This window comes from Acinonyx jubatus, chromosome A1 (assembly GCF_027475565.1).
Source record: "Acinonyx jubatus isolate Ajub_Pintada_27869175 chromosome A1, VMU_Ajub_asm_v1.0, whole genome shotgun sequence".
Taxonomy (NCBI): domain Eukaryota; kingdom Metazoa; phylum Chordata; class Mammalia; order Carnivora; family Felidae; genus Acinonyx; species Acinonyx jubatus.
The window spans coordinates 176,594,962-176,621,024 of record NC_069380.1 but is presented as its reverse complement, the minus strand read 5'-3'; the positions used below and the strand labels follow the sequence as shown (position 1 = coordinate 176,621,024).

Here is a 26,063-nt window from a genome sequence, read left to right as displayed (position 1 = left end):
AAATCTCTGAGATGGAGACTGAAGCAGACATTTGTTGTTTCTCATAGGTATGGGGACATGAGACGGCTAATTGGCTTCTCCATCCGTGATATGTGGTACAAGCTTGGTGAGTAGGCCCATGCATCCAGACAGACACATCTGCACACGCCAAGCTCCTTCTAGAAGACCATCTGTTAGAGGGCCACAGGGGTTTCAGTGGTGGGAGCTTGAAATAACAGTTTATCACTGTGTGCATCCTGGGTCCTTAATAAGCGCCTGATGAGAGAGAGTGCCCATCCCCGTGTCCTGCCCCCAAACAGCCGCAGATCTTGCTTGATGCCCCTGAGGGCTTAGGAAGTCAAATTGGAATTCACAAAAAGGAGGGAGGGCAGGACTGCTGAGGGAACTCATGTTCTCACACATCACATGCATGCTTCCTGCTGACTGGTGTGCCCTTCCACCTCCAGTTTCTTAAGTGATGTTGTGATGTACAAAAGACCCTCCAACCCCACGGAGGAGAATTGGCTCTGTGGAAGATGAGGGTCTTTTGTGACATGATTTGAGCCGGAGGGTGACCCCAGAAGCCACCCCTGTCCCAGTGAGCTACAGGACTCATGTGTGAACTGTGTGGTGCCCGTGGATGGAAGGAAGTGGAGATGGGATCAGGGAGACATTTATTGAGAGTCTGAGTCAGCCCTGTGCTAAGGAGATCTTATTTAATCTTCAGTCACCTTCTGCAAGATGGAAAAATGCCCCCTCCTTTTATTGATCAGGAAACTCAGAGAGGGAAGTAACTTGCTTGAGATCAAACAGCTGCAAGGCCCAGAGCTTGGTTTTGATCCCACAAGGACAGGGGCCACACATCTTGCCTCAGGCCTGAATCCTGCTCCATAAATATAAGTGTTGAAAGGATGAATGGATAGGTGGATAGATTAATGAGTAGTTACAAGTAATGAACTCTTTTCATCTCCAATTTTCCTGTGCCCTTCTTGACTCTCTGCTGCTAATCTACTCTGCCCTGGGCTTGGATGTAGCCTTCTTCAGAGGAGACACAGGGACTGTGCCCAGTTTTCGGATTCAACCTAAGTTACCTCTCCTGACATTGCTTCTTGCTTCCCTAGGGGTTTTAATGTCTTTCAGTTCCCTTCGGGTTTCCTGGACAGCAGTTTCTTGCCCTTTCCAGCAAGGTCCATTCACTGCAGGGGAAGCACAGTGGATAGACCATCAGTCTGGGTTCTGTGGTCTCTGGCAGCATCAGACTTGGGTTAAGAGCACACACTGGTACCAGAAGGGCTATGAATTGCTTTACAAAATCAAAGGGTGGCCTGGACAACCAGGCCCAGAACAGACTGCCACATACCCGCCTTGGGCCTTGCCCTGTCATTTACAAGCTGTGAGGTCCAAAGCAAGGGGACTGAGTGACACTGGGTAGAATCTGGGGAAATAGCACCTTCTCCCAGGGCACTTATGAGTTTCATAAAAGTAAAAACTGAGAGAGTAAAGCCATGGAGGCCATACCCATGGTCAGAATTTTTATCATCATTTTCATCCTTGCCCCATCAGGACAGAACCTAATTTTCCTGTTATGCCTCTTTAATCATTAGTACCAGGCCTATAGGGCAGAGCCCAGGCAGGTAATGTAAAAGAGTGAAGGGGCTGGGCTATGTTAAACCCACAGACATCCATAACACAGGGTCCTGTCAACATTTGGAGTTGGATAATTCTTTGTTGTATGGATGCCCTGTGCACTGCAAGATATTTAATAGCATCCCCGACCTCTACTCACTAGATGCCAACAGCATCCTCCCTACTCCCTAGTTGTGACAATCCAAAAAGTCTGTAGACATTGCCAAATGTCCGTGGGGAGGGGGAAAGGGATGTGCAAAACCACCCCTATTTGAAAACCACTGCTGTAAAGAAATACTATCTCTGCCCTATTTTTCTAGAAAAGCATGCCTTTATCAGTCTTTTATTTCTCCACTTTGGAAAAGGAGAGGGATATAAGAAATATTTTATGTGTCATTGACCATTATTCTTCAATAAGAAAAAAAAAAAGGATAGTGCAAGTGCAAGGCTACCTAATAGTCAGCACATGGCCTCAGGGTCAGGAATATGGGAGGAAGTAGCTGGCCTGGAACGAAGTCAAGCAAACATACCCCCAGCGGAAGGGGCAGCTGCCGTTCTGATCTGATTCATTGCCATCCTGTTAGAAAGCAAGGCCAATGATGTCCCCATCTTCCAGTTTTTCAAAAGAAGCCAGGAAACAAATTTTTTAAATGCATTTTCCAATTTCTAAATATTGATGATAACTAATCAGAAGTTTTAAAAACATTGCATATGCCCAGTGAAACACGAGTGGCCCGGCTTCGGTTTGCGTTTGACCTTGCACTCTTTGCTTCACAACGGCAGAGACGAGGTAAAGCCACGTCTTTACCTTCGTGTGTGGTGTGGGCTTCCTTTCCCACACCAATACCCCAGCCATTGCCAGAACTGCAAAACCAGGATCTGCGCTTTGTTTGTCTCTAGCTCTTCCACACAGGCTGCTCTTTCCTGAATGTCCTTCATTGCCGTTGTTTTGCACACAGAAGATTTTATTTAGATATAGATTATGTTTTGGCAGACGTTCCTGCATTCCCAATTATGCTGATGAATGGAAAGATGTTACCAAATATTCCACCTGCTTAGAATTCCACAGAACATCAGAGCTGGAAGGGCCCTTTAGAGATCATATTGTCCAGAATTTTTCTAACGTTTATTTTTAGCTGAGGGCCAATAAAAAAAAAAAAGAATCTCCTGCTCAATACATAAGTTGGTTGAAAGCCAAGCTGTTCTAACTAAAGTGGGGTGGGGGGCCCAGAGCCCATTATAATGGGCCACACCTGAGCTCCCATGTGGACCCCTGAAGATTTTCTGGGGAAAGATCCTGAAGCACTTCAGAGAAGGGTGTGAAGTTATGGGTCTAATCCAACCCACCACTTTACCTGTGAGGAAACTGAGGCACAGAGAGGTGAAGAGGTATGTACAAAGTCAGATCGTGGATTAAGAAGCAGATTCAGGACAAGGACCCTGGCCTGAGTGTCTGCCCTGAACTATTGCAGACTCCTTGCTATTTACAAATACAAATGATGAATTACTGCAATTAAAAGATATACTTGTGGGGCGCCTGGGTGGCTCAGTCGGTTAAGCTTCCGACTTCGGCTCAGGTCATGATCTCACGGTTCATGAGTTCAAGCCCCATGTTGGGCTCTGTGCTGACAGCTCAGAGCCGAGAACCTGCTTCGGATTCTGTGTCTTCTTCTCTCTCCGCCCCTCCCCTGCTGGCGCTCTCTCTCTCTCTCTTCTCTCTCAACTCAAAAATAAATAAACATTAAAAAAAAAAGATATACTTATTAGGGTTTGGGGTTGCAAGAAAGAGAAACTGACTGTGCCTGCCTTAATCAAAGAAGGTACTTACCAGAAGGGCAAGGAGAACCAGGCTGTGAAGGAGAGGGTCAGAGCCACTTTAGGATCCAGGGGAGGTGGCACAACTTTGCCTTTAGTATGTTCCATTCAGGTATCACCCTGTTTAAAGATCCAGTCCCCAGAGGATGTCATTCTATTGGCCTTCCTTGGATGACCTCTCCCTTGATGGTCCCACCAAGTCTCTGTCCATTGAAGGGGGTATATTTTCCCAAAGTAAGATGTTTATGGAGTTTTTTTTTGGGGGGGGGTGGTCAAAGTCACTGATGTCCACTGAATAAAACAAGAAGTGAAGGATCTCTTGCGAAGATGGTCACCCTCCTCACCTCTTGGCCTGGGCTTCCATAAAGAGGAAAGTACATCAGCCTGAAGGGATTTTCCTGTTACTCATTAGTTACATAGCTGCCTTCCTCCTCAGCTGTCTTCCTTCAGGCATAAGTGAACAGAAAGAGGAGGCAGAGTGAATGGATGGTTTCCCATCCCCACCCCACCTTGTGTTCTACTAGATGCTGGCATTAGCATGCATTCTCCTAGTATGCTAATGAGGTTAACCTGATAATCCAAACCAGGACTAAGCACTGTACACACTAGAGACCAATGTAGTAGATAATGATAGGTTTTAAAGTACAATTTATGGGATATCCAAGACCAAGTGAAACTTAGAAGCTGTCTGTGGCAGACACAGCTGAGAACGCACACAATACCATCCTTCCCTTCTTCCTGGTTAACTGAACCCTAGGTTTTCTTTTTTTTCATGATCACAATTTGCTCAGTTAACAACATCCTACTGCACATGATGGCCATATGACGCATCTCTGTCCAAAGAGAGTCAACAGAAACAAACTTGTTGGGGCTTCAGGAAATCCTTTTTGTCCAATTTAAAACAAAAAAGGGAAGGGGACAAATTCAATGAGCACAACACATTTTTTGCCCATAGACCTTCCCCTTCTTCCTTTCTGGAAAACAAGATGCTTGGATGTACAGTATCCAGTTTGAAGCTATGAAGACAAAAGTCATATGCTAAGGATGGGGGAGCAGCTCAGGACTGACCATCTTTTGACTTCTTGTTAAGGAAGAAAACTAATGCAAAACTTACTCAGTGTAGCCATGGTAATCAGATTTATGTTACATCCCTAACTGATACATCATCCAATTCAACCCCCCCCCATTTTATAGGGGAGCTCACTAAGGCCCAGAGAGGCACAAGGACATTCCCAAGGTCAACAAATCAGTGATTCAGCTGAAGTGAAAGAACCTATCTCTTGTTCCCAAGTCCAATATTCTGACTAATATTTTTTCAGAATATGCAAATTATTTTCAAAGAGTGTGAAATAGTGAACTGTTTTTCCAAGACTACTGATAATGAGTAAATCATAATGCATACTAACCTTTTAAATTTTGTTTTAATGCCCAAAGCAATCAGGGCATCATCACCATGATCATCAGTATCATCATCATCTTCTTCTTCTCATCAGGAAAGATTTGAGCAATCCTGTGATGATAAGATAGCTAATTGCAAAGATAATCTCAGGCTTAAAGATTATTTAACATTCTTCAGAGAAAAGCCTAAACAAATACGTGTGTGTGCATGTCTCTGTGTTTGTGTGTGCTTTTGTGACAGAGGTTACTTGTGGGAGGTTTTGATGGAGAGAAGGACCACATCTTGTTACCAGGGCCAGAGCACTAAGGGGTTAATGCCATTTGTGTTTTTGGAATGGGACTATGCCAAATGTAATATACGTTTCCTGATAGTATAACATCATAACATTTGATTTCTGCTTGAAGTGAAGCAATGCACATTTTGCCAAAATGACTTTGCACTTAGCCATCCCACATTCACTTGGGTTAATGTCAGGCTGCGGGGTTAACAGTCTTCGTGGGAAAGAAAGACAAATTCAAGCGGCTGGCATCATGGCCTCGTCTGTGGGGAGGTTGCTACTGGCAGAGCCATGAGATCAACTGGGCCTTTACTTTTTAAGCATGTACAGAGTGTCCAGCTCAGCACTAGGCTCCAGGGAGGGTGGGAGAATTGGAGAAGGATAAGGCACAGTCCCCACCTTTCTAAGAAGAGGCACCATCTAGTCCTAAGAGTAGAACAAACTGAGATGTTTAATTTAAAGAACAAACTGAGATGTGTTCTTTAACGTGAAGTGTGTGGTAGAGACTCAAGAGTTCAGGTAAATGGGAGGTAGGCAAGGGCAGTAAGGATGGATCCACTCGGGAAAATGGCTCTTGAATGAGACCCCAGTTTGGCCCATGTCCAGACTGAAAGAAAGAGGGGAAAGGACAGGTATTCCAGGAGAGCAACCAGCCTACACAAGCATGGCTTCTTAGGTTTGGAGGAAGCTGCTGGCAGGAAATAGAAAATGGAAATAGGGAGGCATCCATCCATCCATGTATCCAACTGAATATTGATTTACTCATTGAATAGCAAATACTGAGCAAAATATTGTGGTAAGCTGAATAACATTTCCCCTAAGATGTTAATGTCCTAATCCCTAGATCCAGTGTATATATTACCTTACAAAGTGGACTTCTCAGACATGATTAAGAATTTTGTAGATGGTGAGAGTATGCTGGACTGTCCAGGTGGACCCAATGCAGCCACAGGGTCCTTAGAAGTGAATAAAAGGGGTCAGGAGAGTCAGAGAGGGATTTAAAGAAGATGCACTTCTGGCTTTGAAGATGGAAGAAGAGACCAGGAGGCAAGGAATGTAGGTAGCTTCTAGAAGCTGCAAGAGGAAAGTACATAGTTTCTTCCTAAGACCCTCCAGAAGGAACTCAGCCCTGCTCACACTTTGATCTTAGTTCAATGAAACCCATTTCAGACTTCTGACATCCAGAAGTATAAAATAGTAACTTTGTTTGTGTTAAGCCACTAAGTTTGTGGTGATTTATAACAGCAGCAACAGGAAACTAATATGAGCATCCTCTAAATGCCAGGCACTGTGCCTCTGGCTGGAGTTACAACTGGAAACAGGTTCGTGATAGAGCCCTTGACTTCATAGACTCGTGATCATTGCACTGAATAGCAACCTACTGATTGCAGAGCTATCTCGTTATGGTCAAAGGGGATTGCTGCAGAGCAGAAGTTTGGGGCAGCTGGAGACTCTGTAAAGGACAGTCTCATGAGTGAGCCGAGGATGGCCTCGATGAGGAATGGTGTGGAGCCTTCGCTCCAGAGCAGTCATATCCTCTGAAACTGGAATGTGAGCCCCCTGTCTAAATGCAAAGTTTTTAAAAAGAAAAATGAAATAGTGAGATTAATGGTACAATATATTTGATGTAACCCTGTATTCCAAAGTGTTATCATTTCAGCATGCAATCAATACAGAACATTATTGAGATGTATTAACTTTTGTTTTTGGTTTCCAGAACTGATTCTTTGAAATCTAGTGGGCTTTTTATACTCAACAGCACATCTCAACCTGGACTAGTCTCAAGCGCTCAAAAGATACATTTGGCTGTAGCTTCCGTATTTGATAGAATGATGTTAGAGAATGAGTGGGGTTTATTTGTGGGGACAGGTGGAGGTAGGGTTCCGTGTAGAAATGGGGTCAGGGAGAGGGAAGGGAAAGCAGGGTGGCCAGAGGAGGGCCCATATGCAGGCCCAAGGAGGAGGAACAGAGTGTGCCTGAGGCATGGAGCCAGGCATGGAGGGAGGACAGGCAGGCAAGAGGAAAGATGAATGGTACAGAGCAGGAGCATTGAACCAAACGGGCCTACGGAGCTGGGTCCCAAGAGCAACAGAAGCCATGGAAGGATTGTAAACTGTGGATCAACATGGGCAGATTGGAGTTTTTCAAACATCTTTGAGGACAGATTATGAAATATTTAGATGGGATAAAGAAGGGTCTGCAGGGTTGTGAGTGTCAGCCCTGGGAGAAAAGGTAAGTCCATCCTGACCCTCTCTCCCCATGCCAGCTCTTTGCTCTGGAGGTGAACAAGTAAACTGATAGGTATAAAATGTTCCGTGCAAAGCTCTAGGAAGCTCCGTGCATTGCAACATGTCTTTATATGTTACTTTTTCCAGAATCCAGCAGAGGCTGAGCTTATAGTACTCACCATCATCATCACCACTGTCAACATCAGTACTTCCTGAGCCTTTCTAATAAGCCACTCTGCAGAGCCCTTTGTTTATATGAACTCTTTTAAGCTTCTCAACAATCCTACCAAGCAGGGATTATTTTTATCTCCATTTTACAGATGAGATCACAGAGGCTCAGGGAAGTTAAATGACAGGCACAAAGCCACGGGGCCATGGAGTGGGCCACAGTGGGACCTGATTGTAGGGCTCAGCGACTCTCCAAGGCCTGGGGGGAAGCTGGAGCTGGGTATGTGCTGGACGATGAGGAGCAAACAGACTGCCTGTCTCAGAGCAGTGCCAGAAGGGAGCTTTTCCAAGCCTGAGCCAGAGCAGCAGAGATCTGTGTTCTCTCTTCCCCTTTGGAACTGAATGTGTGATCTTTCTGGGTCGGCCCAGCTTCACTTCAGAGTCCCAGGGAGGATGCAGGACTCTGAAATCCAGGAGGTCATGACCTGTCCACATCCCTGTTCATTCCAGAGTCTGTGTCCACCTTTGGAGAGCCGTCTTCTCTCCAAAAGAGTGCCCCTTCTGTTCGTATCAGCCTCACAAGGTCAGTGACTGACTCTACTCTGGTCTCAGCAGATTCACAACAATGGTCTCTTTCTCCCCCTTCCCTCCCCGCTCCCTTCCTCCCTCTTCCTTTTCTGTCAGGTCATCTTCTTAGTGCCCTGATACCAGTCTCCTCCTGAGAGGTGTGATAGATGAGGCCATTGCACAGATTAGAAACCCAGGCCCGAGAACACACAGGACTCCTTTCCACCCACGCACCGAAGCTCTTCTCTGTGCTCTCATTACCACCAGAGCCTTTCCCAAAGCCTATGTAATTTGGCATGTGGATTTATCCTGCTGGCTTATTGGCACTTTAAAAGCCTTTTCTAATTGGTATCTGTGCTCAGTGAGATTCAGCTTCCATTATATGAAAAAAGACCCTCTTTCTGATTCCTTGCCTTGCCTTTTTTGGAATACAGCAGCAGGTGTGTCTCTTGAATGAGGATTTTTTTTTTCCAAATGAGTTTGCATCCAATTAACTACAAATGTGTGTGTGTGTGTATGTGTGTGCACGTGTGTGCGTGTCTATGTGTATAAAGACACATATATGCACACATTCAGATTATTTGAACACAAAATCCAATGTGCTGAAATTCTGCTTTTGATGTAAATGAATAAAATTTCTTCACAGAGCATTGTAAGGGGCATTCAGCTCACACTGTATTTAGAGATCAGCATCTTTCTCCATTTCCCTGATTCTTCCAAACATCTCTTCAACTGACTGCAAAGAATGGAGGTCAAAAGTATCTAACAAATCCCTGGTCTACAGCATGTCCGCTCTTTATTTTAAACCATCTTAAATATATCCTTATCATACCCAATGCCCTCCAGTATTCTAAAGGCCTTTGTTGCATAAGCAATTTCTCCATTCCGTGGTGGCTTATCTGACAGTTTCCCATTTACTTTCTACTTATTATTGCACTTGACTTTGAATTTTAAAACCCCACTGTGGGTTTAAAGGATCTTGAAGGATGAAATCAAAAACCTAGATTAGCAATTACTATAAACCTGCTACAATGTACAATTTTTTTTCTTTTCTATTTGGGCCAAAACGAAGACTGGAAGCTCAAGTGTAATCCAAATGCATCATAAAATGAAGCGGATATCCTGGAAAAGTGTCTTTATATTTCACAAAACTCTCAGCCTGACTTCACCATTTCATTCTCACTAGCCGAAGGTAGTCCTAGGATGATGCCTTTTTTATCTGAATTCTGGGGAAATACTTGAGCATTAAGCCTCATTTTAGGCTACATGAAAATTCATTTTCTTGCAGTTTCCCTCTTGGCTCCTTGTCTGAACTTTAATCGAAAGCAACAGCACCAGGCTGTGCGCCATACCACCCGAGTTTCTGCACCCGCAGGAGCTCTCTGCTCCAGGTTGGGCTCTGAGGCTCTGAAGTGGCAGCCGCTGATGGAACACCCAAGCATCAGCTTTGATGATAGGGTGACCTGGATACCCTTGCCCTCGCTTTCCGGGAAATCCCTGCGACTCCTAAGTGCCCCTCACCGTGCCTCTCTCGTGTGTATTCTGAGTAGTCTGCTTAGTTCTGGCTCAACAAGGCTTCCCTTGATGGTTCATTCTGGCCACACACCAGAACAGTAGTAGCTAACACTGTGTAAAGTGTGACACATGCCAAGCACTGTCCTGGGCACTTGGTAAAAATCCGTTTATTCTTCACAACAAGCCTATCAAATAAATACTCTTATTCTCCCAGGTTACAGGTGAGGACACTGAGGCCCCAAGTGGTGAGATCAACTTGTCTAATATCTTACAGCAGTTGATGGTGGAGTCAGTTTACAAATTCAGGCAATTCTAGCTCCAGGATCAGTGCCCTTAACCACTGTGCCACACTACTTGTGCCCCTAGATGCTGATTCTTCCAGGCTCTGTGCTAAGTATACACAGGTATATTTTCACATGGTCTTCTCAACAGGTGTGTATATGTATTGCTTTTGCATTTTTATAAAGATGTATATCCAAGTCATATAGCTAGTTAGGTCAGGCAATTGATTTCCTCATTCAACAGACATGTATTGAACATCTAATATGTCCTGTAGTCAGTGCCATAGGTACAACAGTGAGAACAGACATTGTCTCTACTCTCGTGAAATGGAGGAGGCAGATAGTTATCATATTATTTCACAAATAAAGCCATAATTGCAAAGTTGGGGGAGAGGGCACAACACAAGAAGCCAGTGCGGAGGGTCTGACCTACCTGGGGTGGGAAGGCACGCGCTGGGGGCTTTTCTCAACATATCTATCCAGTGGGACCCTTCCAGGGGAAGCCAGGTGGCAATGGGGGTGTTGGGGCACAGACAGGAAAAACTATTCTCAACAAAGGGGCACTGTGTGCATAGGCCTGGCAGTGAAGGACACAAAGTGAGTTTGTGACACCGGAAGCAGGCCAGTGTAGCTAGAATGCCAAGAGCAACAGGCAGTTCACAGGAATGCCTCACCATTCCACTCACTATTGCATTGGCCATACTGTTCCCTCAAGGGGAAGGGTGTGGGAGTGCTTCACCATTCCGCTGACCATACTATTAGTAGCATATTCTTAGCAGCAAATTTTGCTTTTCCTGTTTCATGAAATAGTTGGTAAAAGCATGTTTTCCAATCTCAGAAACATGGTGTGTGATGTAGACAGGCATAGTTTCAAATATCCCTGTGATTGGCCGTCACCAACATATTGCATCAGGGCTCCATTTGCCAAGGAGATCATGCAGGTAAAAGCCCTTGTAAGCAGTGACATGCTTTCCACAAACCCATGTTATTATCCTTAATAACAGCTCGTTCTGGATGATGCATGCGCCTCTTACAGAAGTTAATATATGTAAAGTGTTCAAAATGGTGCCAGGCTCCCATAAACAACCATATATGTGTTAACTATTGTTTTTACTATTCTGCCTCCCTTCTTTTCCTTTCCACAGGCTTGGTCTGAGGAGGATCTGTGCATCATGAAAACTGTTTTATGTGTCCATGCCCCTCTTCTCTTACAGGCCAGAACAAAATCTGCTTCATCCCAGGCATGGTGGGACCTATATTAGAGATGACACTTATCCCTGAGGCTGAGCTCCGGAAAGCCACCATACCAATCTTCTTCGACATGATGCTGTGTGAATATCAAAGAAGTGGGGATTTCAAAAAGGTAAAAAATGAGGCTGGAAACCCATGCCATCCTTCCTAATCCCCAGCCCATTTCCCCATAATGATATCCTCGTTCCATCTGCCTGGGCTTCATTCAGGGGCTTGACAGTAGGCAAGGGACATTATTCATGTGCCCAGAATGAGCTGGCAGATTGGATTAGGTCACTATTTTATCATGCTTTGCTGCCCAAGGCCAAGATGAAAATGTGCTTTCTTGCTGGGTATCAGCTTGGTCCCTTTCTCAATAGTACAAGGACCATACTTCCCTACCTAAGAGTTCCCTCGAGGTGTGTCCAAAGAGCCCGCCCCTCCCACCTGCCTTCATCTCACGCCGGCCTCTGTCCAGCTCTTTCTCTTCTGGGACAACTTGGAGGCTCTATATTGTCTAGAAGGAGCTGAGCTTCCCAGGAGTCACACTCAGCCATGAGTGAAAATGACAGCGAATGGAGTCAAAGGCCTGTTGCTCAGGAGAGACTTGTGGATCTGTGGTGGCAGTAGGAGGCTTTCCCCAGCATGGAGGGAGTGGGCAACTTGGGTGCAATGCAAGTGTCATTGGCCAAATGTTTTCATTAAAAGTCCCATCAGACTTGAAGGATGAGGACCGCTCTCTGGGCCCAGTCACTGTAGAAGCTTCTGACAGTGGAATAAGCACCCATTTCCACAACAGGCTCCTGGCAGTGTTCTGTAGTTTCACCCAGCTCAGGAAGGTTGGTCTTCAAGTCTTGCCAGACTGCCTCTGCCGAGGTTCCCTCAAATCTTGCCCCGCTGTCCTCTCTGCCACACCTTCCCACCTGGTTTTACCCCTTACAGGCTCTTTCTCCCCCTCCCCCAGCGTTTTTGCCTCTCACTCGAGACCATCTCCTGCCACCCAACAGTTCCCCTTAAGACAGGTACTTAAAAAGCAACAGATTCCAAACTGTGTTTCCTTAAAATCCTTACAGATCTCTCCCCTCTCTGGCTTACTGGTTCTCTAATCCTCACCCAGTAAAGTGCAAACCCTTATGCTTGCATTCAGGGCCTTCCTTGCTCTTCACTCAGCCCTTTCAGCCATTATGCCTACCTTGTTCCCCACCCCCCCCCAACCTGTTCCCCAGCTATTTCCTGCAGCTCACGTGAATTGGGTTACCTCCGTCAATGTCCTCCTCCATGCATTTCTCCTTCTTTCTACGCTCTGCCATGTTCACAGTTCTGCCTGCCATCACCTAAACTCCTACTGATCCTGCAAAGTCCAGTGCAGTCCTGTGTCCTTTAAGAGACCTTTTCTCTCCATTCCTACATCATTTTATCTGTCTGAGGTATGATGATTATATACTGCCTTGTGTTATACTCATTTCTGAGCATTTTCTGCATTTTCCTCAACCTTATCTAATATAGGTGATGATGATGATGATGACAAAAATGACTGCCATTAACTGGGTGCTTACTATGTATCAGGCACACCATCAGTACTTTCCATGCATTAGTTCCTGTGATCTTGTTTTTTGCAACCCTATGGAGAGTTAGGTAGCATTATGATACCCATTTTACAGATGAAAATACCGAAGCTTAGAGAGGTGAAGTCACTTGCCTGAAGTCACACATCAACAAAGAGGTGGGGCAGAGGCTGCAACACACAAGTCGCTACAGTCCCCAAACCATGCTGTGCCCACTGCATCATCCCGTCCCTGGTATTGTCACAGTAAATGTTGCCTGAGTGAAAGAATGAATGGCATCCTCTTCATTAGTGCTTTCTCAAAATATGTTCCATAGAGCACTAATCCAACCAGATGCTCTAGGGAGGAGGGTTTGGAAATTAAATACCTTTGGAATCTACTGCATATGGTAACCCCTCTTAGAGATCTCCAGTGCACATTAACATAGTCAAAGCACTGAGGCATTCCACGGTAAACAGACCTGCCCAGTTTCTCAAACTTATTTGTGTAAGAAACATCAATTGGATGTGCCATTCTGCCAATCACTTTGGAAAACATTGTTCTAAGGAGAGAAAGAGACTACAGGTGGTCCCCGACTTATAATGGTTCGATTTATTGGTCTTAACAATGGTGTGAAAGTGATACATATTCAGTAGAAACCTTACTTTGAATTTTGAACTTTGGTCTTTTCCTGAGCTAGTGGTAGGCAGTAGATTCTCTGCCGTGTGCTGGGCAGCAGCAGTGAGCCATAGCTCCCAGTTAGCCATGAGGGTAAACACGTGACCATGAGGGTAAACAACAGATTTACTTAGAACCATTCTATGCCCACATAACCATTCTATTTCTCATTTTCAGTAAAGTATTCAGTAAATTCCATGAGCTGACCAACATTTTATTATAAAATAGGTTTTGCATTAGATGATTTTGCCCAACTATAGGCTAATGTTAGTGTCCTGAACATGTTTAAGGTAGGCTGGGCCGCAGTGGGTTAGGGATATTAAATGCATTTTTGAATTAACTATATTTTCAACTTACAATGGGTTTATCAGACATAACCTCATTATAAGCTGAGAAAGATCTGTAGTTAGCTCTGATGATATCAGTGTGAGATAGTACTCTTCTGCCCAGGGATTAATTAGCAGGAGCTTTCTAGTCCCAGAAAGGCTAGTGACCAGCTGTCCCCTCTTTCAGCAAAGAGCCTGAAAAGAAATCAGGTTGAGGAGTTCAGATAAAGAAAGATACCATATCCAACCAGTTGGGATAAGGGGGAGTAGAAGGTGAAACACTGGATTGGGTATTGAAGGCAGTTTGCAATCTGCTGACTTTTAAGGGGGACGCCAACTATGTGAAGCTTGGAAACACGTAGAGGGCACACAATGTGACATAAAGGGCATCATACTTACCCTCAGATCAGTACACCCTCCAGAGGCGTGTGCACCAGCTGGCTCAGAAGATGTCCTAGGGGCAGGTGTGCAAAGGAAACACTCCAAGTACCTGATGGTATGCAATGTTTAAAAAACAAGCAAGCCCGTCATTTCTGGATTACAACCTGACAGTTGTATTTGGTGGCCTTCAGAGGCTTGCCTGAATGTGATTTTTTTTTTCCTGAAAGGATTTCCTTATTGTGGCATCCCCATGACATCCACCCATCTGTTTTCTATGAATGGGGGTCATCCTTGGACTCCTCACTCGAAGCATGTGTTCATCGTAATAATGTTCCCCAATTGCTTCTCTTAATTTCTCCCTTATCAAAAGAGACAGCACAATCAAGCTGACTAATGGGGCAGCTTCCCATGAAAAAACCAGCTGGTGTGATTGGTAGGAACTCAGCTGTGGGGTAAGCAGATCCAGGCACGACTCCTTGGTTCAGAGTAAGCAGCCATGAAGGTTTTCCCAGGAAAGGAGGATGCCAGTCCCCCAGGAGCCCCAAGCAGCCCTGATGGCCAAATCCAGAGCAAACCCCAGCACTGGGTCTGAAATCCAGGAGGTCTTGCATGCAAACTAGCATTAGGGAATGATGCCAAAATTATCAGCTAAAAACTAGGTTTCTAGAAGGTGACAGATAGGCTTTCCTTTCTAAAATTTGAGTTTCTTAAAGGAAATAGCAGAACCCAAAGGAAAAGTTAGCAGGACCCCTGCCTCTGGCCAGGGACACAACATCTTGTGGTTTTCTTGCCGCCCTGCTTTTGCTCAGGCTCTTCCTTTGATTTCTTCACCTGAAGAGATTCTACTCATCCTTCAGCTGAGGCCTCACATTTTGAGATGGCCCTTCCTGCTTCCGGAGGCAGTGGTTCATCTGGATGCAAAAGACAGATGAGCTCAAGCAGGATGTGCATGGGCTGGAACTGGGACAGGAGGGGGTTAAACACTGATGGGCTTAAGGGGGTGTGGGGGTGGGGAAAAGGAGGCTCTGGGGCAATCTCTTTCTCTGCTCTGAGTTTTTTTGCAACTTCATTGCCAGATTTCCCTGTCTTCTCTTGTAGCCCAAATTAGATAGCTGTTGCATTTGACTGATAACCTTTACCCCTCATAAGTACAGCACTTCACCCAAGACCATCTCAGGGGTTCCTATCCTGTGACTCGGACTGAATGTCCCATCCCTGGCACACTGTTACTCCTTGGTGGGGCAATGGACAGGACAGTTTTGGCAAAAGGAGCCTTGGCTTGCCACATTCATGCCCAGTCAGTGTGAAATGTGTCTTGACCTACCTAAGTGAGGCTCAGGCATATCACTTGACCCACACTGCATGACGATCTGCTCATAGATCTCTCTCTATCACAAGACCGTGAGATTTTCTGGGGCCAAGGGTAGTCTCTCATTCCTGAACTTGTCAAGTGCCTGTCATGAGTGTGGGTGAGAACCATGTCAATGTTCCCAGGATGAATGGAAGCATTTAGACCTGCATCCTTCCACATTTCAGAGGAAAAGCCTTAGCACAGGGAGGAACATTCCAGTGAATATTTTCATCATTTAGGGTAATGAGGGTAGCTGATGATTGCTTGAGTAATCCCCAGAGGCTGGGTAGACCACCTGTTTTCCTGACCAATTTTTTGTGCAGGGAGGGGCTTTGGGGTGTCTGGGTGAAGATGGTGGCAAAGAGTCAGAGTCCTGGGGTCTAGAGACTGAGGAGAGTGATTGCCTATTTTACAGATTGTAGAACAGGACTGTGGCACAATTAGCCTGAGGGTCTGAGCCATAGTAGGCAAGATGTCCTAGAGAAAACTCCTCTCAGAGATGGAAGAGGTAACAGCATTTGATAGCACCTAGAACAGCACCTGGGACTCAGCATGAGCTCAATAATTGCTTGGTAAATGAATTAATGGACAGAGATATCAGTTGAGCAGATTCCCTGAAACGGAGTCTTGGCTTAGAGTAAGGGGGTGCTTCAGATGGCTTAGAATATAATGAAGAAAAGAACAATCGATTCAATAAATATATACTGGGCACCTACTGTGTTCTGGCCAGTGTGCTTTGGAGTTAGATAGACTTGCTGCTTGTTGTGGGCTGGATAAATTTGGTAAGTTATTTAACCTCTTTCAAGCCCAGCTTCTTCATCTGTAAAATGAATATCATAATACCATTATAGGTTCCCAAACCCAAGCTCCACAGGCAATGATCTGGAGCAGGTGGAGACAAGATAACTCAAAGAAAATTAGGAAGCTGCACTGACTCCCTAAAGCATCCCTTCTCACATGACACTACCTTCTCCTGCTTTCCCCCAAGTCTGCTTCCAGCCACCCCAGACAACCAGCATTTCACTAACAAAGGAGGCCACGGGCTGACTTACTGGTGCCAGTTCTATCCCTATCACTCAGCCATCCTGGCCTTTCACACTATCTCTGCCCCTCCCATACGAAGTCAAAGTCAGAACCAGACATTTGAAGAAGAGCTCTTGTTCCCTAAATTTCACACTTCAACAGGATTCTAGGCAAACAAATAAGGAAAATATCCAAGATATTCTAAAGTAGTAAGGAGAGGTCACAAAAGCAATTTGGGGAAGGCATGATGCAAACGTGAGGCCCGCATGAGTCATTCTGCTGGAGGAGGGAGGCCCACTCAGGAGGGCTGGGCTCTTAGAGTTCACTTCCTTTTTCCTGAGTAGGGCCTCTTAAGATTCCTGGTGGGCCTCTGTAGCACTGACTTCTGCGAAAGTAACCTGCAGATGCTCCTTAACAAATATCCCCCTTGCAGGGGTGGGGTGAGGAGTCAACAATGTGATGCAGCTGTGCAGCTGTGGCGAAAACGGAATTGATTTGGAGGAGCCAGACCTTTGTTTTAAGCTCTGCACAGTGGCATGGCACAGTGTATGTGTGACAGCATATGCTGGACCCTTGGGCCTGCTCTAGGTCAAGTCCATCCATGCTTTGAAACCCAAGACAAAGATTCCACTTTGCCTCAGTTTCCTCATTTAAAAAATAAAAATTAGGATATCTATCTCCCTTGGCTATCATAAAGACTAACTGAGATGGTGATACTGTTGACAATGGCAATGTTGACAGTGTCATGATAACAATTATTGAGCACTTACTGTGTGCCAAGTACCACGCTAGCCTTTCCCGTGTATTTTCCCATTAACTTCTCCCAACACTACTCTAAGTAGCTGCTGTTTTATCTATTTATTTATTTATTTATTTATTTATTTATTTATTTATTTATTTTTAAGTTTTTGAGAGAGAGAGAGAGAAGCATGTACATACCATTAGGGGAGGGGCAGAGGAAGAGAGAGAGAGAATTTTTTTCATTTTTCAAAGTGTATTTATTTTGAGAGAGAGAGAGCAGAAATGGGAAGGGACAGAGAGAGAGGAAGAGAGAGAGAGAATGCCAAGAACTCTCCATGTTGTCAGCGTGGAGCCCAATGCAGGGCTTGAACTCACAAACCATGAGATTATGACCTTAGCTGAAACCAAAAGTCGGGCGCTTAACCGACTGAGCCACCCAGGCACCCCGAGAAAGAGAGAATCTTAAACAGGCTCCATGTTCAGAATGGAGCCTGGTGCAGGGCTTAATCCCATGACCCTAGGATCATGACCTGAGCCAAAATCAAGAGCTGAATGCCCAACCAACTGAACCACCAGGTGCCCCAGTAGGTGCTATTTTAAATCTTCACGTAATAGATGAGAAAATTGAGCCTCAGGAAGCTTATTAACTTTCCCAAGATCACATAGTGGGGAGAAAAGTCAAAGCAAGACTCAAACTAAGTCTCTTGGATGCCAAAGGCTGTGGTCATAGCCGCTCCTGCGCACAGTGCCTGCTTGGGAACAAAACGGGCTGGCGTCTGTCATGGGACGTGCTTGACTGAAACCTTCGCTCTCCGACCTGGCCTGAAGGGCTCACGTGTGGCACAGTCATCCAGCTCTGCACAGCCCCTGGCACCCTATAATTTCCTTCCCTGCAGGCTCTTTGTGACTTTGTGACAAGTGCTTATTTACCCCATGCACTTCTCTGCTCTAAAGGAAAGTTCATCGCATCGGGAGGAATCATGCCAACACTTAACACTGAACAACTCAGACAAGGAAAAAAATGCTATTTTTCTCCCATAAAGCTGCTTTCCAGTAACATTCAGCAGTAATAACAATAACATTAGCAGTAATCATAAGCAGATGAGCAAATCCAATGCACATTTGAGTTTATGCTCTCCCCTGGTGCTTTATATATAAAGTCTCCTCCAGTCCTCCTAACTACCCCATGTGGTAGGGGCCACTATTATATTGATAGGGTCCACAGGCCAAATCTGTCCTGTTACCTGTTTTTGTAAATAAAGTTTTATTAGAATACAGCCATGCTGATTTGTCTATACATTATCTATGGTTGCTTTTGTGTTACAGCAGCAGAGCTGAGTAGTTGTAATAAAGACTGACTAACCCACAAAGACTAAAATATTTACAATCTGTCCCTTTACAGAAAATGTTTGCCGACCCCTGATGCCTGATATAAACTCTGAAGTGGGATTAGAAAGACCTGATAGCTTTCCTAAGATGGTGGAGGGAATGGAGCAGACATGTAAATCAGATGGTCTAACATCAGAGCCCATGCTTGCAGTCCTTTAGCTGTATTACTTCCTGCCCCAAGCTTGGCACAGTAGACATCTCTAATCATGATAGTCCCAACCCTTAAGTCTGGATGATATTTGATGCATACGAGATGCTTAATACAATGCATCATGTAAGGTACATGATTCATGTGTGGACTGGCAGTCCAGACCCTCATCAGATTGGCCCCCATCTGGGTCTTCATTCTAATTTTTTTTCTTTTCTTTCTTCTTGAACTCTGATCTTTCTTAACTGCTCTCCTCATTTTTCTCTATTTTCCCACCTCTACAACCTTTGCTCACTCCGTTCCTCCTACCCAGAATGCTCTTCCTCTTCATATTTATCACAATCCTACCCGTCTTCCAGGTTTTTTTGTATCTCCTTCCATAAATCTTCCCCGACTGAGGAAACTCACAGGAAATTTTCTCATCTGTGCTGTATCAGCACAAGCTTTTTGTCCTTTCTTTTGGCCCTCAGCACACAAAAGTGAGGGAACAATGGCACCACAGATGTGAGCTGAGGAGAAAGTGAATCCAGCCCCTGCCTTTCATCACTTAAAGATTCCAACCAACTAGACTGGGCTTGATCCTTTGTGCACTGGAAGGAGCCTGCCAAAAGGTCGCTGCCATTCACAGAGCATTACACATACTTCTTCATGTGTAATAATACCTGACACTTAGTGAAGTGGAACCAATCCGGGGCTGGCTGCTTTTTCATGCATTATCACCCTTAGACATGATCCTCCTTAAATATGACCTCCAGACTTCATGGAGAGATTTTAAGGTCTGAGAGTAGAGGCTGGGTAAGAAGCCAGGAGTACCCAAAGACTCCCTAGTCCTTGGTGACCTTTGCCAAGGGCCTTCTTCCCTCCTCCAGATGCCAGTTTCGTATTTAATGGTAAAACTGAGGAGAAGCAGACTGCGTGATTTGGATGGATTCATCACGGCATGTTATTGAAAGTACAAACTGTTTTACATTTTAGCCATGAAAAGGGACACAGTATGGCCCTTCAAAACATTGCGTGAGCCATGAGCTGAACTGGGTGAGATGCTTCTTAAGAGTGAAAATGGGGAGATGGAACGCTCTCTGGCTTCATGTACCAAGATATGTTGGGACTATAGGTACATACTCGTGTTCAGGTCACTTACCTAGTCTGATCTCTGACCACTACAGTTGCCACCAGTCTACTTTCTGAGGCATCAGCTCATGTACCTATGAGAGCTTCAAGTATGGATGGGCTCAGGGGCTCAGTGTTTCTCTGTCTCCCCTTTTCCACTCTCCTCTGTATTGGTGTCATTTCCAGGCGGGCTCTTCTATTATGGCCATCTCCAGCAGCCTCAGGCTTACAGCCTTCCATCTTCACGTTGAGCAGACAGACTCTTTGCTAAGAGTTTCAGCAAAGCCTTGGATCTGAGTCTCACTTACTCAGCCTGAGCCTTTATTAATCTTAGTGTCTAGATGATGAAAGATACTGATTAAGAGGTAGGCCTGGGTCACATGCCCACACCCGGAGCTAGGGAGGTATGGGTAGCTCATCTGTGTCCCCAGGACTAAGATTAGAGCCAGCGTGATCACCAAAGTATGGAGAAAGGAAGGCTAGGCAGACAGCTGTCTGTGACAACGTGCCGCTTCCTGAAGATGCAGTGCTCTGTCACATACCTCCACGTCTTTGCACACGCTGTGTCCTCTGCTTGAAATGCCCTTTTCCTTCACGTGGTCACTCTCTCCCTCCTGTCCCTCCTTCTCTCTCCAGCACTTATCATCCACTCCTCTTCTCCGCATACTCTGGGAACTCCTAAAAGCAGGCACAGCATCCCGTTCCGTTTTGCACTCCCGGTTCTGGGCACAAACGCTGGGAAATGATAGGTGCTCCCTAAAGCTTTGGCTAAAATAACAAATTGACTAATTTCAACATTCAGCCTTCTAATGTTGTTATTATTGATTTTTCGTCTCCTACTGCTTTAGTTTGAAAATGAGATCATCCTCAAGCTGGACCATGAGGTGGAAGGAGGCCGAGGAGACGAGCAGTACATGCAGCTGCTTGAGTCAATGTAAGTTCAGCACCCGTGTGCGGGGGGAGCCGGGAAGGTCAGCTGCAGGCTGGAGAGCTTGGGACTCCAGGCCTTCAGAGACTCCTCCCTCCCCTGGAGATCGATCTTCTGGCTCCTGGTATTGGAGAATCTCCATTTTTGAAAGAAACCTAAAATTTCTCTCTCTCTAGAGTGGCTGTTTCTTTGATATTGATGGAATGGGATGGATAAAAAGAAACTTTGCTGTGTTGTGAAGAGAAAAACAATCCACCAAAATGTTCACTTGTGTTATCTCTTTGCTGTGGAATAATTCTTGCTAGTTTTTCCTTCTTTCTCTATTAATCTTACACAGATGTTGATCATGACCAAGATAAATAGGGTACACGCAGTGCACAGATGCTGAGCTAGATGCTGTCTGTGCACTGCCTCATTTAGCTGCATTTACTCTCTGACCCCTATTTCATAGAGCTGGGCCCTGAGGCTCATGGAAGGGTCTTGTCTGAGGAAACTAGAACAATCTAGTTGGGTAGACAAGCTGGGACCCAAACCAGCTCTGCCTGACTGCAGGGAATAGGTCTGCGTGAGGCAGTGGACAGTGGTCAGCACTGAACTTGGTCAGGACACGTCTTTTTGTTTTAAGATTTTATTGAGATATAATTTATATACCATACAGCTCACTGAAAGTGTACAATTTTATCGCTTTTAGTATATTTGCAGTTATGCAACCATAACCACCATGTATTTTAGAACAGTTTTGTTACCTCCCCAAAGAAACCCCATACTCTTTAGTCATCATCCCGTCTACTTTCGGCCCCTGTGGATTTGTCTATTCTGGACATTTCATGTAAATAGAATCAGTATATGGTACTTTGAAACTGGCTTCTTTCGTATATCATGTTTTCAAGGTTCGTCCACACTGTAGCAGTCGTCAGCACCTCATTTCTTTTTGTTGCTGACTAATATTTCTCTGTTTAGATATACCCCATTTTGCTTATTCCTTTACCTATCTTTTAAAAAAAATTTAATGTTTATTTATTTTTTGAGAGAAAGACAGAGTGTGAGCAGGCAAGGAGTAGAGGAAGAGGGAGACACAGAATCCAAAGCAGGCTCCAGGCTCTGTTCTGTCAGCACAGAGCCTGACGCAGAGCTCAAACTCGTGAACCACGAGATCATGACCTGAGCTGAAGTTGGACGCTTAACTGACTGAGCCACCTAGGCACCCCTATTCATTTACCAATTGATGGACATGTAGGCTGTTTCCACTTTTTCACATTAGGAATGACTATGCTATGAGCATTCACATGCAAATTTTTATGTGGACACAATGCTTCCAATTTTCTTGGGTATATGCCTAGAAGTGGAGTTGCTGGGTCATTTGGTAACTCTACTTGGCTTTTTGAGGAACCGTCAGACTGTTTTCCAAAGTACTTGACCACTCACATTCCTACCAGCTGTGTGTGAGGGTTCCAGTTTCTCCACATTCTCCCCAACTCTTGTTAATATCTGCCTTACTGACTAAAGCCATCCCAGTGGCTGTGAAACTGATATCATTGCCATCTTGATTTGCATTTCCTCGATGGCTAATGATGTTGAGCATTTTTTCATGTGCATGTAGGCCAATTGTATATATTTGGAGAAAGACATTAGGTTTCAACCCTGATTCTACCACTTAGCATCTGTGTAACTTTGGACCAATCACACATCTTTGGCCTCAATATCTCTATCTACAAAATGGGGATAATAAGCCTGTAGCTATTTTGAAGACTGAATAACTATAAAGCATCTGGCACACAGCAGGTAAAAGCTTAATAAATATACTTTGTTCAGCCATCTGACTCCCAGTTTCCGTCTTCATGTCATTGTCCCTTTCCTCCCGAAGGACTTCTCCCAAGGCTTAGCAATGTGGCTCAGACATTTCAAATTTCTTCCTAATTGTATATTCTCAGACTTGTATGATTCTCTGATAGAACTCTGATGTCAGATTCTTTTCCTCATCCTTTTTGAATATTTTATCTCCAACAACAAAAGCAAACTAAAGGCCTTGCTCTAACCCTCACAGTGACCCTCCCTGCCCTGCTCAGTAGGCAGGGCAGATTCCCAGGCAGCACCATCTCAGCAGGCCCTGTCCCCCTTCTGTCACTGCGCACAGCCCTCACTACACACAGGGAACACAAACGTAACTCAGAAGGAGAAACCCACTGTCTGCTCCTCGGGTGGGTATCAAGACTGACTGTCCAGGGGAAAAAGTGACATTTTGCCTGAGTCAATGTTTATTTTAAAGTTCTAAAAAGGAAAATCTAAATATTGACCATAAGGGAAACCATTTACAGTGCTGGCAATTTCCATTTTTATAAGCGGATGGGGCTCTGCAGCAGTCTTCAGATGATCAGCAGGATTTTCAAATCCTTCCTGAGTGATTATTTATAAAAGGAATCCTTAGAGGTCGAGGAAATTAAAAGCAGCTCATTATTTTTGCTTCTAGGATAGAGGTGTGAATGATTTCTGCAAAACTCATCAAGCCCAACCAGAGGAGTCAAGGTCCAATTAAAATGTCCAGGGGCCAGGTCCCTTCTTCTGCCTTTGAGCTTTCTGAGCCTCAGTTTCCTTATCTGCAAACTGAGGATAAAATACTATCCAGCTGTTACAGTTTTTGTTGAGACTAAGCAAGAAAAGTCATGTAAAGTACTTAGCAGTTTCTGATAATTAGTAAGTAGTCTGGAAATATTAGCTATTATTGTTGCTCTCTAGGTAGACACTGATGTGGTTATTTGAAGCCATGGACATACCTGTCATTTCTCCTCCAGTCTAGTCATCTACAGTTCCTCTAGCCCTTCCTTCAGCCCTTCATTCAGGGCCTCTACTGCTATGGAGGACCTTCTCTGGGCAGACACAGTCCTGTGGTACATGGCTTAGCAATATGATGGTGCCTTTGTGAATAGAGCAGGGTTTCCCTTCCTATGGCAGCAATAGACCTGCATTAGGGCACAGACTTAGAGCATGACGTGGGGCTCAATTTCAGCCCTCATGGGCTCTTGTGCAGTGTACAAGCTATACAACCTTATACAACATCCCCCCCCCCCTCAGAACTGTCCCCAAAGCCCACTCCCAGTTGTCCACCTCTTTTTTTTTTTAATTAATTAATTTTTTTTTGAGAGTGAGAGAGAGTGCACACAAGCATAGGAGGGGCAACTGTGAGATCCAGACCTGAGCCGAAATCAAGAGTTGGATGCTTAACCGACTGAGCCACCCAGGTGCCCCTGTCCATATCTCTTAATGTGAAGGTCCCCACATTGAAAAGAGTAATTAGGCACTCTATTTTGCTGTATTCCATCTGCCTGAGAATTTTTCTAGAAGTGGTAAGGGAGCTGGAAAGGTGAAAGGGACAGAGAATGTGTGTTCTGGGGCCAAGATCCCACCCAAACCAGTTCAGTGCCTGAAAAAGGACCTGTCATAAGAGGTACTCCATACATCAGTTTTAAAGGGTGAGTGAAAACCCAGTTCCATCAGCACCTACACAGAGCGTGGGCCTGGGTTCTTCCCTCTGAAGGCCTCCCATGCTGAATGCAAATCAACTCTAGGGCAGTGTGAGTTCCCTCCAGTCCCCCCCCAACCCCCACCCAGGCAGAAGTATAGACAGGGAGTGGCTGGCAAGTGCTCCGCCCCCTCTTCTTCTGAGTGAGGAATTATCTGCATCACCTGGAGATTCCCATGACCCTTTTTCATTGTATCTGTCCTCCATTGTGGATTCAAAGGAGAGAAACAGCTGGGGGACTTTGGCAAGACCCTTATTAGAACCCAGTCCTGGGGGTTTCATGCCTCCTCTATCAGTTGACAGTGTTAATAATGCCCAACTCCAGGAAATTTTGTAAGCATTAAATAAGATAACCAATAAAATGGGTTTGCACAGCATCTGGAACACAGGAAATAATAAATGGGAGTATCATATACTATGATTAGTCTTTATTTTTGTATCTGCTTCCTGTGCTATACTGTGATTTCCTGGAAGTCAGTGTCTTAATAATTTCTGAATCCCTGGTTCCTAGAAAAATATCTGTTGAGTGGATGGATGGTGGATGGTGGTAGGTGGTGATGAATGGTGAATGGATGGGTGAGTTCCAAACAGTCTGCCAATCCATCTCACCAATCCTAGACCATATGAGCAGATTTATTATCTTACACCTAAAGAATAGAGAAACTAAGAAAGTATTCTTCAAAACCCATGCTTTGCAAAGGACCAATAGCACTAGCATCATCTGAGAGCTTTTAGAAATGCAGAATCTCAGGCCCTAGCCCAGATCTATTGAACCAGAATCTATTAACAGAATCTATTAATTGGAATCTGTTAATCCCCAGGCGATTCCCATGCACATTGAACTTTGCAAATCACTGGACTAAACTAGTTGTTCTTAATGTTGGCTGCATATTGGAATTACCTAGAGAATTCTAAAGATAAAATACTGCTACTTGGCTCCCACTCCCAAAGATACAAAGCCATTGATTTTAGGGTGGTCACTGAGCTTTAGAAAACGTTCCCCTGGAGATTCTAACATGTCGCAGGGACTGAGAACCACTGGTCTGGGCTGTGCTCAGTCCGTGAGATACCTTCTGGGTCTGAGCTGCCTGAGAGGCTGTGAGGAATCACACCCAAACACTGGACAAAGCGTTGTCGCATTGTTATTAGCTTGGGAAACGGGGCTGGAAGTGACGGTCCCAGAAGGAGTCAGGCACAGCTGTGACTGAGCCAGACAGGCCTAAATCACAGGGCAATTTGCGTCTCTCACTGAGAGCCAGGGAACAGGTGCTTCTCCCACGGAGAAGATGGATTTGTCTGATCACACCACAGTTTGAGGTGTCGCCTCCTTGCAGCCTGATTTGGCTTCTGGGAAGAAATGACCCTCTGAAGTCCTTGCCTTTCTCACCTTTCCCTACTTGGAGCTCTTGGGACCTAAGCTGCCACAGGGATATTAGCCAGAAACAAATAGTAGCCTGGGTAATGCTTGTCTACTCAAGATGCCAGAGAACACACCACAATGTTTCTCTGTGGGAAAATAGTGAAGTGTTTGGCTTGATTCCCAAGGTCACCACTTACTAGGAGAGTGATTTCAGGAGGTCGTTTAACCTCTCTGAGCCTTGATTCCCTCCTCTATAAAATGAAAGGAATAATTTTTACCAGTCAGAATTATCGTGGTGATTTCTTTTTTTAATTTTTTTTATGTTTATTTATTTTTGAGAGTTAGAGAGACAGAGTGTGAGTGGGGGAGTGGCAGAGAGAGAGAGAGGGAGACACAGAATCTGAAGCAGGCTCGAGGCTCTGAGCTGTTAGCACAGAGCCCAGCACGGGGCTCGAACTCATGACCCATGAGATCATGACCTG

At 45.0% G+C, this 26,063-nt stretch overlaps 1 protein-coding gene across 1 annotated transcript in view; it reads left to right on the top strand.

Annotated features, from left to right (window-relative positions):
• The window catches only part of DOCK2 (dedicator of cytokinesis 2), a 413,885-nt gene that overhangs the window by 343,645 nt on the left and 44,177 nt on the right, over window positions 1–26,063 (top strand). Inside the window, exons 32-34 of the mRNA XM_015065771.3 lie at window positions 48–106; window positions 11,070–11,218; window positions 20,625–20,710. Coding sequence (XP_014921257.3) covers window positions 48–106; window positions 11,070–11,218; window positions 20,625–20,710 — 294 coding nt within the window. The remainder of the gene's footprint in view (window positions 1–47; window positions 107–11,069; window positions 11,219–20,624; window positions 20,711–26,063) is intronic.